The following is a 19,628-nucleotide window of genomic DNA, read 5'->3' as shown; positions in this document are numbered from 1 at the left end:
TCTGCTAAAGAGGATTCAGCTGCGGGATCGGAGTGCCACCAGTGCAGAGCTTGCTCAGGAATGGCAGCAGGCAGGTGTGAGCGCATATGCACGCACAGTGAGGCGAAGACTTTTGGAAGATGGCCTGGTGTCAAGAAGGGCATCAAAGAAGCCACTTCTCTCCAAAAAAAAACATCAGGGACAGATTGATCTTCTGCAGAAAGTATGGTGAATGGACTGCTGAGGACTGGGGCAAAGTCATATTCTCAGATGAAGCCTCTTTCCGATTGTTTGGGGCATCTGGAAAAAGGCTTGTCCGGAGAAGAAAAGGTGAGCGCTACCATCAGTCCTGTGTCATGCCAACAGTAAAGCATCCTGAGACCATTCATGTGTGGGGTTGCTTCTCATCCAAGGGAGTGGGCTCACTCACAATTTTGCCCAAAAACACAGCCATGAATAAAGAATGGTACCAAAACACCCTCCAACAGCAACTTCTTCCAACAATCCAACAACAGTTTGGTGAAGAACAATGCATTTTCCAGCACGATGGAGCACTGTGCCATAAGGCAAAAGTGATAACTAAGTGGCTCGGGGACCAAAACGTTGACATTTTGGGTCCATGGCCTGGAAACTCCCCAGATCTTAATCCCATTGAGAACTTGTGGTCAATCCTCAAGAGGCGGGTGGACAAACAAAAACCCACTGATTCTGACAAACTCCAAGAAGTGATTATGAAAGAATGGGTTGCTATCAGTCAGGAATTGGCCCAGAAGTTGATTGAGAGCATGCCCAGTCGAATTGCAGAGGTCCTCAAAAAGAAGGGCCAACACTGCAAAAACTGACACTTTGCATAAATGTCATGTAATTGTCGATAAAATCCTTTGAAACGTATGAAGTGCGTGTAATTATATTTCACTACATCACAGAAACAACTAAAACAAAGATCTAAAAGCAGTTTAGCAGCAAACTTTGTGAAAACTAATATTTGTGTCATTCTCAAAACTTTTGGCCACGACTGTACGCTGGTGTAAGGCTCCAGCCGGCAGATCTCTTTGCATAATGGCATTGCCGGAAGCTTGAAAGTCTCCATCCGGCCCCATTAACCATAATGGGGACTGGCGGAGATCTAGATGATTCTCAGCATATTTGACGAAAACCGCTGTGAACTAGTTTTAGATGTCAGCGAATGCTGTGGATTTCAGAATTGTCACTATGCTCTATTGTGCCAGGTTTGCTTTTGGGGTTAGAGGGATTTTCCAAGATTCATATTACCTATAACGGCCCCTTCACATACAAATTTGTTCTGGCATGTTTTCCTCAGAAGGTAGTTAAAGGGTTTATTATATCCTGTGTCCAGCAGTTAGTCACCTCCCCAGGCTCTAACACTGTCCCTGCAGACTGTGGCAGTTTTCTGGATCCACAATCTTAGGCTACTTTCACACTAGCGTTCGGGTGTCCGCTCGAGCGCTCCGTTTGAAGGGGCTCACGAGCGGCCCCGAACGCATCCGTCTGGCCCCAATGCATTCTCAGTGGAGGCAGATCCACTGAGAATGCATCCGCCTGCCAGCGCTCAGCCTCCGCTCCGCTCAGTAAGCGGACACCCGAACGCTGCTTGCAGCGTTTGGGTGTCCGCCTGGCCGTGCGGAGGCGAGCGGATCCGTCCAGACTTACAATGTAAGGCTACTTTCACACTAGCGGTCGGGTGTCCGCTCGTGCGCACCGTTTGAAGGGGCTCACGAGCGGCCCCGAACGCATCCGTCTGGCCCCAATGCATTCTCAGTGGAGGCGGATCCACTGAGAATGCATCCGCCTGCCAGCGTTCAGCCTCCGCTCCGCTCAGTGAGCGGACACCTGAACGCTGCTTGCAGCGTTCGGGTGTCCGCCTGGCCGTGCGGAGGCGAGAGGATCCGTCCAGACTTATAATGGAAGTCAATGGGGACGGATCCGCTTGAAGATGACACTATATGGCTCAATCTTCAAGCGGATCCGTTCCCCATTGACTTTCAATGTAAAGTCTGAACGGATCCGCTCAGACAACTTTCACACTTAGAAAATTTTCTAAGTTTTAATGCAGACGCATCCGTTCTGAACGGATGCAAACGTCTGCATTATCGGAGCAGATCCGTCTGATGAAACATCAGACAGATCCGCTCCGAACGCTAGTGTGAAAGTAGCCTTATCCAATATCAGATCGTGGGGTTCTGACTCTCTGCACCCGGCGATCAGCTGTTTGAAGAAGCTACAGCGCTTGTGCAAATGCCACGACCTCTTCCTTGTTTACACTGCATGCCGTCTACTTCGTAGAGGCTGTGCAGAGTATCGCAGCTTTTCCCATTCACATGAATGGGATGAAACTGCAGACCACTGCACAGCAGAAAGAGGCCATCAATACTGTGAACCTGAAAAACTGTTTCAACTAAATGTTATTAGCGGTTATGAACTGATCAGACTTTTAGTGAAGGGCAAGGATATCATAAGCACCGCCACACAGTTATCTTTAAGGTCAAGCATGAGAACCCAATGGTTCAACTGATCTGTCTAATGGAATGGTAATGCATGTCTCTATATACACACTGCAGAAGTGGATTGGGTTCATGTGGTCCAGTTTCAGGTAGAGGTCGGAAGATTGTCAAGCACTGGATATTTTATAGAATCCATGATATATCTTCGTTCCTTTCCATGACAAAGGTAAAGAGGACAGATCACATAATCTAGGTGGACATCTTGCCATTTTAGGAAATGTTGCAAAATGGTACTGTCAGATTACATAATGGTCTCAGTTATTTGGAGAACTGCATTACCACTATGATCTTGGTGCTCCTGAAAGGATTGCATGTAGAAATTTAAAAATATAATATTTAACTTTTTACATGTACAACTAGCTTTGTACTTCACTTTTTCCTGAGTAACTCCCATCACGATTGATGACTAATGGGCCACTGGGTTGTCCAAGTTATTTTTATGTTCCTAACTAAGCAAATGTAAGTGGTTTTAAATTCACTTTCATCTACAGTGGCCCTGTTCTCCTAGTTGACCTGTGATGTCAGCTTCTTTCCCTGCTCTGATGATGTTCCGTGCACAAGCCTGAGGGAATAGATCTGCCTCTGTGCACGTAACATCACTGTGAACCCTGTGCTTGTTGGAGTGACAAGCCAAGCCCCATGTACTGCCCAATCTGCTGACTGAGCTGTCTGCCCTGTGTTTCCCCTCCCACTGGATTTAACCCCTTCTACCATCAGCAGCACAGACTCAGGGTTGAAGGCTCTGCCTCAGGAACTGAGCAGCTGCAGGGTTTCCTCTTCTCCAGGCACTGAGGAGATAAATGCTGTGCACAGGATCTTCCCTCCCTCCTCACCCTGCAAACACAGAGCTGAAAAAGCAAAAATACTATTCTGCTGGCAATGAGGAAGTGTCTGCAGAGCATTGCACAAGAACAGCTAGGGAGAAGATCCTGTGCGTATCAGCAATGTCATTGTACTGTACAGCTGGGACTTGCAGTTCCACAAATACAACATGAGTATCCATGAGACACACTGCAGACAGGGCAGCACTTTTATTTACTCCCTTTGCAGTCCAGGGAGAAGGGGAATGGCAGTCTTTGTTGGCACTTAGAGATTGTTGTTACACAGCCCCGCTACTGCATGTCAACAAAGGGGCCAGAACAGAACTGGGGAAATGAGTAAATAGATTTTTTTTTTTGCCTAAAACTTGTTTAACTTATGTATATATTGGTGACCATCAGATTTACAGTGCTTTATTTTGTTATTTAAACTTGGACAACCCCTTTAATTTCAAACACAATCTCCATACTCACCAGCCTCTGCATTTAGGCGGCACGTGTCCAGAAAGCCAGGTGTGAAGTATATGTCAACATCACAGAAGAAAAGCAGAACATCACCCTTATCCCAGGCTCGAGCTCCGACTTCTAATCCACGTCCTCTGCTGAACTCCTCCTTCAGTGGGATCAGGGTATAATTATGGAACTTTGTTTCACTGTAGCAGCAGAGAACAACCTATCATTATTACCTATCTTTAGTACATTACAATAACACAGCTCATTCAGCTGATATAGACTGTGGCTCCTAAAAGTTAATTCCACCCAAAAAATATAACTTTCCTTATATTTCTTATGTTTTCTAAGCATAGAAGCAAACTTCTTATTTGCATTTTGTGGATTCTGGGACATCTTCTGGCCTACTCATGACAACTTTATACACTATAGAATAATTTAAAAAAATCTCCTTTTGGCACTTGTGATGTCCAGCAGAGGTCTCAATTCTTTTTACAGATGCCTTTGTGCAAAGCATGACCTTATCAGAAGATTCACCATGACGAGGTAAGTGAAATTCTGTTGTGTTATAGACTGCTCCAGAACTGGGCAGTTTTCCTTTCTTTCTTAACGCTAATATATCACTACGCTCTTAGTACTAGAATAATGCATTTAAATTGTTTCTGAAACAGCTTCACTTCAAGACAGGGAATGAGCTGCAATACCAGACATGGCCCATTGAAGTTATGCAGTTACTGAAAAAAAACGAAATCCTGTTTAACAGTTAAACAATGTAATATGACATAAATAAGGGATAAGCATCTGGCACTCTGGATGTTCACTTATAGTTTCACCACAGATGATCTTGATCTAGGGTAAGTCAGCGCTGCTACCTTCTTGATCTACTGCAGAATCAACCACTACACGCTACTGTATTTATGGCTGCAGGACTGTCTATATACGGGTAACCAAGGACAAACTGCATTGCATTATACAACATACGTTTTTCATCCCAGCTTTAAACCTCACCTTTCTATATTCTTAAGAATATCTCGCACCTCTGACAGTCCTTTTTCACCAAAGTAGACCACAGTCAGGTAAGTCCTTTTATCTTGTTGAATGCAGACATCTCTAGAACAGAAAAGTATGTTTATAATATACAGCAAAATATACGCTGCAAAGAAAATCTGAAATATGGGGACCAATCTTCTATTTAGTTGGTCCAACCACTTCAGACACAGACAAAGGGAACAGGAAATCTAATTAGAAACAATATAAAGAGTTCATGTACAGTGGCCTTGAAAGTATTCATAACTAGTGATGAGCGAATCGACTTTGGATGGTACATCTTAAGTCTATTCACAAAAAACTTTGTTGGAATACTGTACGGAGTTCCTGCTCCATACAGTATTAGAATGTATTGGCTCCAATGAGCCGAAGTTATTGCTTCGGGAATTAAAAATCTTGGTACCGAACTCTGGTTCGGTTCCAAGGTACCTCTAGGAACTGAACCAGAGTTCGGTACAAAGGTTTTTTACAGTAATAATTTATTCCCGAAGATATTACGCAAAGTCTCGCGCGACTTTGCATAGTAATAACTTTGGCTCATCAGAGCCAATACATTCTTATACTGTACCGAGCAGGAACTCTGTACAGAAGTTTTTTGCAAATCGACTTCGGATGTACAATCTGAAGTGAAGTCAATTCTCTCATCCCTATTAATACCCCTTGAACTTTTACACATTTTTTTCCACGTTAGGCTACTTTCACACCTGCGTTAGGTGCGGATCCGTCTGGTATCTGCACAGACGAATCCGCACCTATAATGCAAACGCTTAGATCCGTTCAGAACAGATCCGTTTTTGTTCATGATAATGCAAACGGATCCATTTTGACTTTACATTTAAAGTCAATGGGGGACGGATCCGTTTGAAAATTGAGCCATACTGTGTCAACTTCAAACGGATCCGTCCCCATTGACTTACATTATAAGTCTGGACGGATCCGTTTGCCTCCGCACGGCCAGGCGGACACCCGAACGCTGCAAGCTGCGTTCAGGTGTCCGCCTGCTGAGCAGAGCGGAGGACAAACGGTGCCAGACTGATGCATTCTGAGCGGATCCGCATCCACTCAGAATGCATTAGGGCTGGACGGATCCTTTCGGGGCCGCTTGTGAGAGCCTTCAAACGGAGCTCACAAGCGGAGCCCCGAACGCTAGTGTGAAAGTAGCCTTACTCTCACAAACTTAAAATGTATTTTATTGGATTTTTATCTGATGATCTGATGTAGCAAGTATGCGTGAAGTGAAAAGAAAATCATACATTTATATACATAATAAATAAAAATCTGGAAAGTGTGACATGCTGTCAGTTTAGGTGGAAGGCCATGTCTGGGTAGGTCTGCAGTTGTGCCATACTCTTCCATTTCCGGGTGATAAATTGAACAGTGCTCTATGAGAATTATATATATATATATATAAATAATATTTTTTTTCCACCTAACCCTGCTTTACACTTCTTCACAACTTTATCCCTGACCTGTCTGGTGTGGTTTTCTCTAACAAACCTGTGAGGCTTTTACAGAACAGCGTAGTTAGGCTCCATTCAGACGTCCGTAGTGCATTGCGGATCCGCAAATTGCGAATCTGCAATACAACCGGCCGGCACCCTTATAGAAATGCCTATTCTTGCTCGCAATTTACAAGAATAGGACGTGCGTTATTTTCTTGCAGAGCTGCGGACCTGAAGAAGATCAGGGCCGCGCCCCGGAAATGCAGATGCAGAGATTTTTATTTATAATTATTTTTTAAAACCATGGATTATTTTATTTTTACCTCAAACATACTTGCTACTTTGTGTTGGTCTATCACATAAAATCCCAATAAAATAAATGTATGTTTGTGGTTGTAATGTTAAAAATGTAGAAAAGCTCAAGGGGCATGAATACTTTTTCAAGGCACTGTAGTCATACAATCTGTATCAGAAGCTTACACAGAACTCATAAGGCTCCTTAGCAAAACGTATATATGGGCCCCACCCTGTTTCCCAGTAAACATGCGTCAAACATTCTTAGGCAACATGGAATTCAAAGAGTAAATCACCAGATTTGACAAATGTAAAATTTTATCAAGTGAAATAAATTTTAATAATTTTTTTTTTATTATAATAAAAAAAAAAGTCACCCTCCACCTCACTCATTTGATCTGACTCCTGTGTTCGAAAAAGTAAAAACAGGAGATATATATATGTATGTGTATGTATTAGTGCTAGTTTTGAACACCATATTTCTCCATGCATTTACATTACACAATTGCTATCAATACACTGATAACTCTCACCACTCCTACCACTTTCTTAGTGGCAGGATTAAGTTCTCAATATACTTACCTTTCTGAAGTTGTGTTGATTGGCTTTCCAGGAACCCAGTCACGTGACACTCCTCTTCCGCATATCCAGCTTACGTCATGTCCTTTGCCAGGTTTCCAGCCTGGGCTATGGACAGGACGTCACTTCTGCTGTGGATAGGGCCAGAACTTTTTCTCTCTGAAACCACCTCATCTGCGCATACGCCACATGAAGCTCAAGCTTGGTAGGCCCCACTGAGGGGCTTTCAAGATGTTTAATGCAATATGCTATGATGCTTTTTACCTATGCAAGTACAATAAATGTTCATGTGAACACTACCTGCTAGACAGTACTTCACTATTAGGCCTCCTGCACACAAACTTTATTTTTTCATTCATTTCAATGGTTCCGCCAAAAAAAACAAAAACGGAATGTACTCCGTATGCAAATCATGTTCCGTGACTCCATTAAAAGGCAATGGGTCAGCAAAAAAAACTGAACACATACGGAAATGCATCCGCATGTCTTCCATATCCGTTCTGTTTTTGTGGAACCATCTATTGAAAATGTTATGCCCAGCCCAATATTTTCTATGTAATTACTGTATACTGTTTATGCCATATGGAAAAACGGAACCAAAACTAAAACGCAACGGAAACAAAAAACGGATCCGGAAAAAACGGCCTGCAAAACACAAAAAAAAAGCCATACGGTCGTGTGCAGGAGGTCTTAGGTTCATGTTTTTTCTGCCTTTTGTCAAGAGATTTTAGGTTGATCATGTTTCTCCAAAGGTAGAGCTTCCCCTAAAAACCAGAAGCGGAGATTGGTGGCACAAAGAAGTGAGATTGCACTACATGCAGGCGTGACAACTTAGGCTACTTTCACACTTGCGTTCGGAGCGGATCCGTCTGGTGTCTGCACAGACGGATCCGCTCCTATAATGCAGACGTTGGGATCTGTTCAGAACGGATACGTCTGCATTATCTTTCAGAAAAAATTCTAAGTCTGAAAGTTAGTCAGACGGATCCGTCCAGACTTTACATTGAAAGTCAATGGGGGACGGATCCGTTTGAAATTGCACCATATTGTGTCAACTTCAAACGGATCCGTCCCCATTGACTTACATTGTAAGTCTGGACGGATCCGTTTGGCTCCGCACGGCCAGGCGGACACTCGAACGCTGCAAGCTGCGTTCAGGTGTCCGCCTGCTGAGAGGATCCGCATCCACTCAGAATGCATTGGGGCTGGACGGATGCATTCGGGGCCGCTTGTGAGACCCTTCAAACGGAGCTCACAAGCGGAACCCCGAACGCAAGTGTGAAAGTAGCCTTAGACATGCACATGAGAAACTGACCCTCCAAATGTGGGGTTTATGGTCTTATATGCAGGAGGAGTGTAACTCCATTATTGTGAAAATAAATATTTGCAGTTTGTTTTGCAACAAATATGGCTTTACTTTTTTCTTAACTATTGTTTAACCAAATAGAGAGAGGCCATTTCAAACGGCCCTGAAAATGTGACAACTGTAATAGTCAGGGCTTTGCTGGGTATAGCAGCAGGGTCACAAGACCTGACACCAGGATCAATGGAGGTGCCTCTATTATACACACAGCCTTTATATGAATTGAGTGTAAATTGTAGAGGTTCCTTAAAAGGTCAATGTATTTTCAACCAAATTTTCATAAATTGATAGTATAGGTAAAGTATCTTTACAATGTTTTTTTTCTTCCTCAGCAACTGATTCCTTAGCCCTGTTCTACAGGCTTCTAGGGTTGCTGTAAAAGGTGTAGTGGCAGTCATTATGGGGTTACAAATTAATATGGAAATATCTAAGAGCGATGGCAGGTCCGTCACCAGGTTCTTGCTCTCTCTGTAGTTACAGCAATATGGGTCTGCCTCTGGAAATGTTTAGCCATGGAAACTCACCACGAGCAAAGTACACTGTCAAAGTTCTCCAGTAATTTATCATCTTTCAGCATGTCACAGTTTAACAGAAGAATCTTGGTTACAAGAAATAAAAAAAAGAATAGGAATTTCAGAATGGCCTCTATGCCATGTTCCATCCAACCATGTTCCAAAATCTAATGGTGAAGAGTCCTATGAAGAAAGTTTGTTATCTCATAGGTGTAAATTTGTACAGTCACCAGTGGTCACTGAAGGTCATACACCAGCAGGTTAAACCGACATCAAATCAACATGTGACCCGAGCCATCTGCCAGCGTTTTTCCTTTCATTTTCACACAGTATGACCATTACTGAAGGTGTCAGACAGGGAAAAAAGCAAAACGAGATCATGCACAAGGCCCAACTGGGTTCAATATTAATAGAAACATCTTCAAAATGACTGTCCTATTGAGGACTCCAACCAGGTGCACTAGGTCTGTTGTGCCATACTAAGGTAGACCACACGAACAGTGCAGAGCGGCCCATTTTTCACTCTTAATAGGAGCATTATAGACCATCTTCTTATTTCAACTAGGAACATTATAGGGCTTTGCTGGTATTCCTGACTGCAGACCTGACCATCTTCTTACTCCCAAATTGGAGTGTTATAGGGCTTTGTAGTTGTGCCATACTAGTAAAGGCAACACACTGAATGCATTTCGGACCATCTTCTCACTCAACTAGGAGCATTATTGGACTTTGCTGATATGCCAGGCTTACTGAAGACCTGACCATCTTCTCAATCCCAACTACCAGTATTAAATAGCTTTGCTAGGGCTCCAGAATTAGAGCAGACCAGCCCAAGTTCTCTCTCCCAACTAGGAGCATTATAAGCCTTTGCTGCAGTGCCAAACAGTGTTCAAGCCAAGCAAGCATAGACACAAAAGCATATTAGCCAAGCAGGCATAAACGCAAAATCATAACAGCCAAGCAGGCAAACAAGCCAGAAACAAATCAGCCAAGTAGGCCTGCAGCCAGCCAGAAGCATCTCTTGTTACCAAAACATGCACAAAAGCTGCAAGCCAACCAGGTTCAGAGGTGGCCATCGAACAAGGCTCGGGGTGAGCACCATCCACATCAAACCAAACAAAAAAATCATGAAAGGTCCCTCACCAAATCCCCTCTCCCCTTCTTCTAACACATCTGTCAGACATCTGACATTTGAATGGTCCTCCATCTCTATGCTGAGATCCGCACGTTAATGCCCATCATGAGTTGCAAAAAAAACTGAGATTGTCAGGCGCTCTTCATTTGGGGGGAATTTGGACAAAAAATTATTGCAAAAAGACGCCCAATGGACATTCCGTTTACAGACCATATGACCTAAGGGTCTAAATGAACACATTTTATTTGTATGCTTTATTGGTTGAACATTTGTTTTTGTTGATTAATTGTACAATTTACTCTGACACAAATTTTTAGTCCGGCCGTAAGCCGGTATAAATGCCGGAGAGCAGCCAGATCAGTGCCAGATCCCATTATAGTGAATGGGGAGAGGTGGCTGTGCCGGATATGGTGAACCCTGGTAGCCTGTTCTTCCGCAGGAACAGACTGCTGGAGTTCACAGTGCAGATGTGAACCCAGCCTTATAGTTCATGTGGGTTATATCTATTGTGATGCTATAGAATATCTAGCTTCACTCATGTGCTTCAAGATCTGCATATCCTCGCTTCTATGCTTCCCTGTTTTGGCCTTAGGCTACTTTCACACTTGCGTTTGGTGCGAGTCAGTCATGGATCTGCACAAACGCATCCGTTCAGATAATACAACCGTCTGGATCCGCTCAGAACGGATCCGTTTGTATTATCTGTAACATAGCCAAAACTGATCCGTCTTGAACACCATTGAAAGTCAATGGAGGACGGATCCGTTTTCTATTGTGCCAGATTGTGTCATAGAAAACCGATCCGTCCCCATTGACTTACATTGTGTGTCAGGACGGATCCGTTTGGCTCAGTTTCGCCAGATGGACACCAAAACGCTGCAAGCAGCGTTTTGGTGTACGCCTCCAAAGCGGAATGGAGGCAAACTGATGCATTCTGAGCGGATCCTTATCCATTCAGAATGCATCAGGGCAAAACTGATCCGTTTTGGACTGATTGTGAGATCCCTGAAAGGATCTCACAAACGGAAACCAAGACGTCAGTGTGAAAGTAGCCTTACTGACCAAGCGTTTTTCTTCCTTTTTTCATCGTCGCCTATCAACAGCTATAACTTTTTTATGTTTCCATCTATACAGGTGTATGGAGGGCTTGTTTTTTGTGGGACAAGTTGTAGTTTTATTTGTGCCGTTTTGGGGCACACAACTTTCTGATTAACTTACTAACTCTTTCTGGAAGGGAGATGGGAAAAATAGCAATACTGCCACTGATTTTTTACATTATAAATTTTACGGCGTTCATTTTTCGGTATAAATAACAATCTTAAGTCTCTGGGTCAGAACGATTACATATCTTTAAATGTTTTACTACTTTTGTGCACTAAACCCCCCCCCCCTTTTTTTTTAAAGGAAGAAAATCTTAGCATCGCCGCTTCCCAAGATTTTTGCGGGACGACTTGTAGTTTTCATTGGTATAATTTTGGAGTAAATGATGCTTTTTGATCGCTTGTTACAAGTTTTTTCGGTGGCAACTAAGAATAAATTAGCAATTCAGAATTTTTTTTACGGCGTTCATCATAGGGGATAATTTATATATTTAAATATATATATTTATGCAGTTCGGGTAGTTAGGGACGCATTGATACCAGACATATGGGGGAGATAATTTTTTTCATTGAAAAGCATATTTTCAATGGGAAAAAAAGCATTTGTTTGTTTTTTACAGGATTTTTTTTTATATAATAAACGTGTTTTTTGTTTACCACTTAATAGCCCCACAAGGGGACTATAACACACAACATTTTGATTGATTTTAAAATTAAATGCACTATCCCTATAATGCAGTGATGGAGAACCTTTTACAGAGTGCCCAAACTGCAACCCAAAACCAACTTATTTATCGCAAAGTGCCAACACGGCAATTTAACCTGAACACTACAGTCAAGTATAGTATACATCTTCCATGAAATGTATCATTTAGCTATAATAGCCTGCCTACATTCAATGCGCTGTTCAGAGTGCGCCCTGTGCTGATGAATGGCAGGAAAAGACAAGGCATATTGGTACACCACAGACTTTTTCCAGGGTGCAGGTGCCCACAGAGAGAGCTCCGAGTGCCACCTCTGACACCTGTGCCATAGGTTCGCCACCACTGGTATAGTGCATTGCCTTTTGACGTCAGTGTAAGTGTTGAGCAAACTGTGTTTCAAGTTTGGCGTACAAGGTTCGGGTTATCTAAGAATTCCGTTAAGGATTTCTCTACCACGGACCATAAGTTATAGTCCGTTGTAACGGAATCCATAACGGAATTCTTAGATAACCCGAACCTTGTACGCCAAACTTGAAACACGAAGTTCGCTCATCCCTAGTCAGTGCTATACTGACATTGACCAGCAGGCTGAACCAGTGAGGCACAGCCTGCTGGAAAATACTCAAGGCTGGCTTGGGGTCTATATCACAACCCAGCCAGCCTTTACATGCATCGGGGTGCCGATAAGAGACAGAGGGAGTCCGCTCCATCTGTCAGTGTTTAACATGCAGCCATGGCCAGCGGCATGTAGAGGCACCATTGCCAGCGGCATGTAGACAGTTAAACAGTCCGGATCGGCACCCCTGCTGGTCCGGGCAGTTATAGCGGGAGCGCTGCTTTCATGTGAGAGCTGACCTTTCGATCTCCGTTGCATGGCGGACTAGTGCTGCGCTAAGACCAGGCTGCAGTAAAAGCGGTGGCCCAGCCAAAGGCCCCTTAGTGACCGCTGTGAAAAGGCATATGGGTGGTCACTAAGGGGCTAAAGCTGAGTTTTCAAAAAAAGTTTTCATAATGGCTGTGCTTTGTAGAATCATCTTGTGCACAAGTTCTATTTTTTTTTGTAGTGCGGAGACACAGACAGAAACACCATGGAAGCACTCTAGTGCTTCCATGGGGTTTCGATCCGTGCTTCCGTTCCGCATTTCCGTGATTGCTGACCCATTCAATTGAATGGGTCCGCATCCGGGCGGAGTGCACACGGGCCGATGCCCGTGTATTGCGGACCCGCTGTATGTGGGCCACAATACGGCTACGGGCACACAACGGCCGTCTGCAAGAGGCCTTAAAGGGATTCTGTCACCAGTTTTTTACCCCCCCATTTAAAAATATGGTTATGTTCATGGAGCACTAGCGATTCCTAATGTGGTCTTATAACCGAAATCTGTAGGCTCATTTTGTCTAAAAAACGTTATAACTAACCTGTCATTCATCTCACAAAGGTGCCCAAGGGGATGCTCATGTCTTCCAGATGCCGCCCGCACCCGCCGCCGTTAGTGCCCAGCTCCTCCTTTGCTGTCATCAGCGCCGCCTCAGAATCCTTTGCTACGCCTCCGGCTCTCCCTCACTCCCCCCTCCTTCTTCAACATCCCGCGCGTGCGCACAGGCCTGTGCCTGATGCGCACTTCTCCGTTCGGCTTCATGGAGCGAAGTGCGCATGCGCCGGCACTTCGCTCAACCTCCCGATGACCTGAACACTGGCGCCAGCCTGTCAGAGGCCTGTGCGCACGCAGGATGTTAGAGAAGGAGGGGGGAGTGAGGGAGAGCCGGAGGCGTAGCAAAGGATTCTGAGGCGGCGCTGATGACAGCAAAGGAGGAGCTGGGCACGAACAGCGGCGGGTGCGGGCGGCATCTGGAAGACATGAGCATCCCCTTGGGCACCTTTGTGAGATGAATGACAGGTTAGTTATAACGTTTTTTAGACAAAACGAGCCTACAGATTTCGGTTATAAGACCACATTAGGAATCGCTAGTGCTCCATGAACATAACCATATTTTTAAATGGGGGGGTAAAAAACTGGTGACAGAATCCCTTTAAGGAACAGTTATGTTTGGGCTGCACAGCTACCGTAGTTGCATTTCACTCAGAGGCCGGGGGCGTGTCCCTTTTGTGAAATCTGCCAGCACTGTTCTGTTGTAATGAGGGATAAATCACACTTACAGAAAGGCATGAGGCTCCCGTGATGTTCACAAGTAGTGTAGAAGCAGCTGTTTTATCAGGCTCTGGAGCTCAGCTAGCTCTGACACAACCACTTTTTCTCCATTACCAGTGACGGATCTTGCCTGACAACAGACAGTGGACTGCAACTTAGGTGGAAGTGAGACCCCTAGTGGCCATGAATTTACAGCTTTTTTTTCAGGCGGATGCAGGCATTTTTTGGGCTAGTTACACCATTCTCTATTAAATGAAGTGAAATTGTGTGACAGCACAGTGATTCTTTAAATTCCTGCGTTGACTTCTGGCGTTTTCACAGCATTATGTTGAGCCACCAGTAATACAAGAACAGCACGCCTGGTAGGAATGTGACAGTGCCCTATACACCTCCCTCTCCAGGATTGGCTGGTGCATAGGTTTGGCTTGGATTAGGAGTGGGGCCTTCGCTTCAAATATGCTCAGTTCTGGCAGCCGCTTCACGGCCATACTAACGCCAGATACACTGCCACACATGATCCAAGGTGGTCAGTGTGCTAAATGCTCTGAATAGAATTATATCGCTCTTGTCAGCTCCTGATGAAACACGCTATGTAGAAACACATTGAGCCTTATGAGCAAGCGCGATGAGCAGCAGTTTAAAGCATGTTCCACCACCTGCACCCCTAATGTATTGCTGGTCAGACTAGCAAAGTAGGAGTTGTTAGTGCGATGTACATTGCACAGAATTGGATGGTGCCTTACTAGATGTATTCTGACATATAGAGACATATTCCTGACCCGTCATGTGAGCGATGACAGGGTGTACCAGCCGCCTGTACACTATGCAGCTTCTACACCGGAATTCCACCAAACGCACCAATTCAGTGAACGGGCTGTGTTGGTTCAACTGCTGATCCAGGCATCTTGGATCAGTGTAGGATCCACTGGTCAATATCGCTGATGACTTAGCATCCTGGGGCAGACTTGGTGGATGTAAAAAAAAAAAAAGTTTCTACCCCCACTTTTTGTTTTCACTACTCCTTAATCACAATTCATTTATTTACTCCATTGGTGATTATAGGTAGTAATGGGAAACAATATTAAAGGCGTTGCAGCCACAGTAAACTTGTGTTCTTTCCTGCCTAGTTCATCTAGCATTTTCGGGTGTTACCCACTATTATTTTAATGATTAATACTAGGGACGAGTGAATCGACGTCCACAATGGATAAATTTGATTCGATGCAATGCCGGATTTACTTGCGCTTCACGGTAGTGAATCGATTTAACCTGAAATAGGGTATAAAAGAACAAAAAAATAAATAAAATAAAAAAAATACTTACCTGCTCCATTTGCTTGTGATGGGTCACCCACCACCATCTTGCGCCAAAATCCTGTGCGCGGCAGGTGTGATGACGTTATCTCGGGCCGTGTGAAATTTCCCGTCAGACCTTGAAGTAAGATGGCGGCATCGCAAGCAAATGGATCAGGTCTGTGACATTTTTGTTTTTCTACGTCTAAATTTATAGATCTATACCAATATCTCTTCACTGAAGAACGAAATTGTGGGTGCATTACATGCCATATGCATTTCCTGGGCTACATATAAGGGACTATTTTGTATTCAGAAGAGGAAAGGGTTAACAAGAGCGAATTGTAATGCTTTTTTAGGAGATGCACGTGCATGATTAGCCACAGAAAGGGAAGAAAGCCCTCCAGAGGGAAAAAAAGTTTTACATTTTTTAGGATAACCCCATTAACGTAACCTGACCAACCAGCCTGACTGGAAATGGCCAAACAGCAGATGCCACAAACCTGTTTGTGTGCGCCTGGCTGAAGACATGTTCCTTCAGTGAACACATCATGAGACACCAAGTGATGGGCAAACTCATTTTCAACACTAAGACAAAAAGGATGTTCTAGAAGTCGCCTGCTTTTTATACAACAGGAAGAAAAATATAATGGCCCTGATTTATCATACCATCACTCCAGAATTCAGTCTTCAAAAGGTCACAAGATTCTACTTTTGTGACCTTTTGCATTTTTACACAACTCATTCCAGTTTTGAAATATGGGTGGGAAAGTGGGAGTGGTTAGCTAGGTTTAGGAGTTTCACTCCAGATTACCAAAAGATTTAGAAAAAGTTGCAATCTCACTCCCGTAAGAGGGTGGAGTGGGAAAACCAACAGAGACTCGAGCAAAACCGACCAACTATTCCCCTCATGATAAATTCCCCCAATATGTGTATTCAGTTTTAGATGCAGCTTTGGCCAAAACCAGAAATAGAGTCATATTTACAGTAGCAAACTTCAAATAGAGGCTGACCACCTATGGGTCGTGAAGCCCAGGGCTGAATGTCCCTGTTCCACCCCTACAGTTACAGGCAAAGCCTAACCAGTAGTAAGTTAATCCTGTTCGCTACTTTAGTCCCGTATCTCCTCTGCAACCTGGCGGTCTTTATGTCTCTCAGGTCATCGGTTTATCACTGCTGTTGTCAAACTTGTCACAAGATTTAGAAGGCCAATATACGGAGAAAGCACTTATTGGCCAGTCAAGTCTTCGGACATGTCTGGCCTACCCCAGTAGGCACTGCTGCTCTGACTTCTAGTTTTTGAGCTGCCACAAACTCACGTGCAGGCTTGAAGACATCAAACACTCCATCTCTCTGCTCCAGCCAAAAGTGATGTTGATTTACAGGACCAGGTAGGATGACGTGAACACTGCCTGGACCTATCAACATGAGGAGGGCGTGGCCAGAGGAGGTAGAACGGAGCCTCTACGAGTAGAGGCAACACCCCCATTGCTACTAAAGGCTAATTTGCATAAAACTGAAGATCATTTTTCACAAAAACAGAGGCACATAGAAAGAAGGGACAAGCACTGTTAGCTTCAGCTGACATTAGCACATGTCTAAAGTCAGCCAGTTTAATAACAATGTTCCTGATGACAGAAGCCCTTTAAAAAGGAATAATCAGATTTACACGGCAATTTGCATATTTTTACCCAGAAATGCATTGTCTAGCCTACAATAGGCATTGCATATATCAACTGGTCTTCATAATAGAAACCGTACCCACCCAGAGGTTCCCCCTAAGGCATTGCTACTAGAAATGTTCTCATCTGCTTTTTTCTGATTAAGGGCTTTTGGCCTGAAATAACTAGTTGCAGATGTGAGGCTGGCTTACCTATTTTTCTAGCTTTGCTTCAAAAACCTGCTTAAAAGGGCAGGAAAGCATCTCTGCCAATCCACTGTGTGAAAATAATTCTGCCATGATCTCCTTACTGTTTACCAACTTGCTGAGCAGAAGCAAGTAAGCATAGTTATAGCTCTCAGCTGTTTCAATGGGACAGCTCCTACCAATTCACCTGAGGATTCAGCAGTTTAGCAAAGACAGACAACACCTTCAGTAACTTTATTTCACCATTTTAGATCTTTAGAACTTTAGACAAAATAACCTTCAACTGAAAGTGAGACAAGAGAATTACAACATCCTACAAATTTACACCTCTCTCAATGAAACATGCAAGCTAGTTCTCTCACCACCCCCCCCCCCCCCACCTGTGCATCAAAATTGTGCAGCGTGCCACAGAAAAAGTGCGGAGCACTAGCCTCCTTAAACCATTCCCGGTCCTTCCGGGAGAGAAGGCTCCCGCAAGGAACCAGGACAAGTGAAGTGGCTAACCCTTAGCCAAAGCAGAGCATATGCCAAACTATGCTCCGGCTTCCACCTGGCTGCCACCCCAGGGGGAGGGGGTGAGGAACCTGATGGCCACACACCCCCTTCCCCCAGACCTCAGGGGGTAGCCCGCCCATAAGGGCGCCGCAACCGTGAAAAGTCCTAGTGACAAAGAAACGTAAACAGTGAACACACAAAAAAAAAAAAAAAGTGAATGTGTGCCAAAATTCCTCATCTTACGCCAGCAGATGCGGAGCCAACGATAGGCTAGTGTGCTCAAAATGTGTGAAAGTGAAGTGCATGCAATTCTGCAGTCACTCTGTGGACTCCCACTCCCAGTGAGTTTAGGAACCCCAGGGTCACCTCAGGCTTTCAAGCACACATCAGCCTATGGCCTCAATCCGGCAGCCCCTGGTCACCTACCATATGGCATTAATGGCCAAAGGCGTACACCATAGGAACAACTGTTTTTTTTTTACTCCACTCAACATCCTAGAGGCCTGGACTAAATCTCCTGAATGAATAAGAACAAATACTACACTTGATCTTAGCCAAAAGGCTAAGAAGCTAGTTCTCTTTCTAGAAGGACAAGAGAATCAGAATGTCTCAAGATAGACTTGTCTTACTTGGCTGACTCTTTGGGGTGCTCTTTATCATTATGGAGAAGAAAAAAAATAAGCATGATTATTATTGATATTATTTAGGCCTGCACGATATATCACTAAAGCAATCGTATCGCGATAATCGACGATTGCTATATAGCAATTTGGCCGACCCAAAAATGCTGCGATTACCTACAATGATACACTGCTGCCGCGATGCCGCACAGCGTGGTCGGCAGGTGTACAAACAGAGGGAGGAGGGGCCGGGGGCCGGCGTCTGGATTAGGAATAACAGCGGGGACCGGTGCAGTCTCTGTATTCTAATGCACCGGCCCCGCTCACTGTTGTATAATCTTATCTAACCTGTAGGCATTGTTATAATAATCATGTGTAATCCGGCTGTATTACTTACAGCTAAATTCCGTAGCAGAGAGGAGGGAGGTGGCAGGCCGGGAGGACGGCGCGTCACTCACTACGTCATGCACCTTTATTTTTCTCCTCAAAAACCTAGTGCGTCTTATGGGCACGGTATATTACCTTATATTGCTGCTGCTGACTATGGTGTTCTTTAAAAAGTTCCTGTTTGTTCAGTGTTCGGAAAAATCTTATTTTAATGAACACATGTTCTTATATCTATTCTATTTCATTTATCTGTTCTGTGCAGTGCTATTAAGAAAATGGCAAGTTCTGTATTTTGTACTTTTGCAGTAATGCAAATATGTTATTTACTTTAGTAAAAGGTTTTATTTTGAAAAACACTGTGCATTTCAGTTCTTGAGTTGAGCATAACTACATCTCAGCATTATCAGTAATCATCTCCGGTAAGTGAAATTTAACACTCCAAAAGATATAGCCATCAAATCAAAATGATAGCATGGCATTCATGAGATTATATTGGGAGCACAGCTGTAATAGACGCCTACTCAAAGGTAATTCTGAACTGGGCCGTTTAACCCCCACCCCCCATATGATGCAGCCTATAGTGAAAGAAAGACAGAGGGAGGGGGCTCCCTCTGTCAGCCTACTGACACCCTGCAAAGAAATCGCGGGACAATGGTTTACTATAGTAGCCAAGACCTAATATAAGACCACTCTACAAACTACAGTCTTGCTATTAGGTGTTGGGGAATCCAATAGAAAGTAGTACTTTTCTCTGAAAAATAGAACAGGTTGGCACCGTATGTGATGAGCAGTGGGACATATCAGGCATACATGGCCTACTTGGTTCTTTTCACCCATTATAAATTCATACCATTATATATTCCTTTAGTATT

The 19,628-nt window shown here is 44.0% G+C and overlaps 1 protein-coding gene and 1 pseudogene across 2 annotated transcripts in view; both read right to left on the bottom strand.

The window, feature by feature from the left end:
• The window catches only part of CSGALNACT2 (chondroitin sulfate N-acetylgalactosaminyltransferase 2), a 99,415-nt gene that overhangs the window by 6,404 nt on the left and 73,383 nt on the right, over nt 1-19,628 (bottom strand). For both annotated transcript variants that reach the window (XM_040436036.1, XM_040436037.1), the window contains 2 exons: nt 4,778-4,879; nt 3,794-3,972 (listed from right to left, as the gene is read on the bottom strand). In XM_040436036.1, coding sequence (XP_040291970.1) covers nt 3,794-3,972; nt 4,778-4,879 — 281 coding nt within the window. The remainder of the gene's footprint in view (nt 1-3,793; nt 3,973-4,777; nt 4,880-19,628) is intronic.
• On the bottom strand, nt 18,195-18,323 carry LOC121006578 (annotated as a pseudogene).

The sequence above is a fragment of the Bufo bufo genome, chromosome 6 (genome assembly GCF_905171765.1).
Source record: "Bufo bufo chromosome 6, aBufBuf1.1, whole genome shotgun sequence".
Lineage (NCBI taxonomy): Eukaryota > Metazoa > Chordata > Amphibia > Anura > Bufonidae > Bufo > Bufo bufo.
The sequence above is the reverse complement of the archived record's forward strand: the minus strand, read 5'-3'. Positions and strand labels throughout refer to the sequence as shown.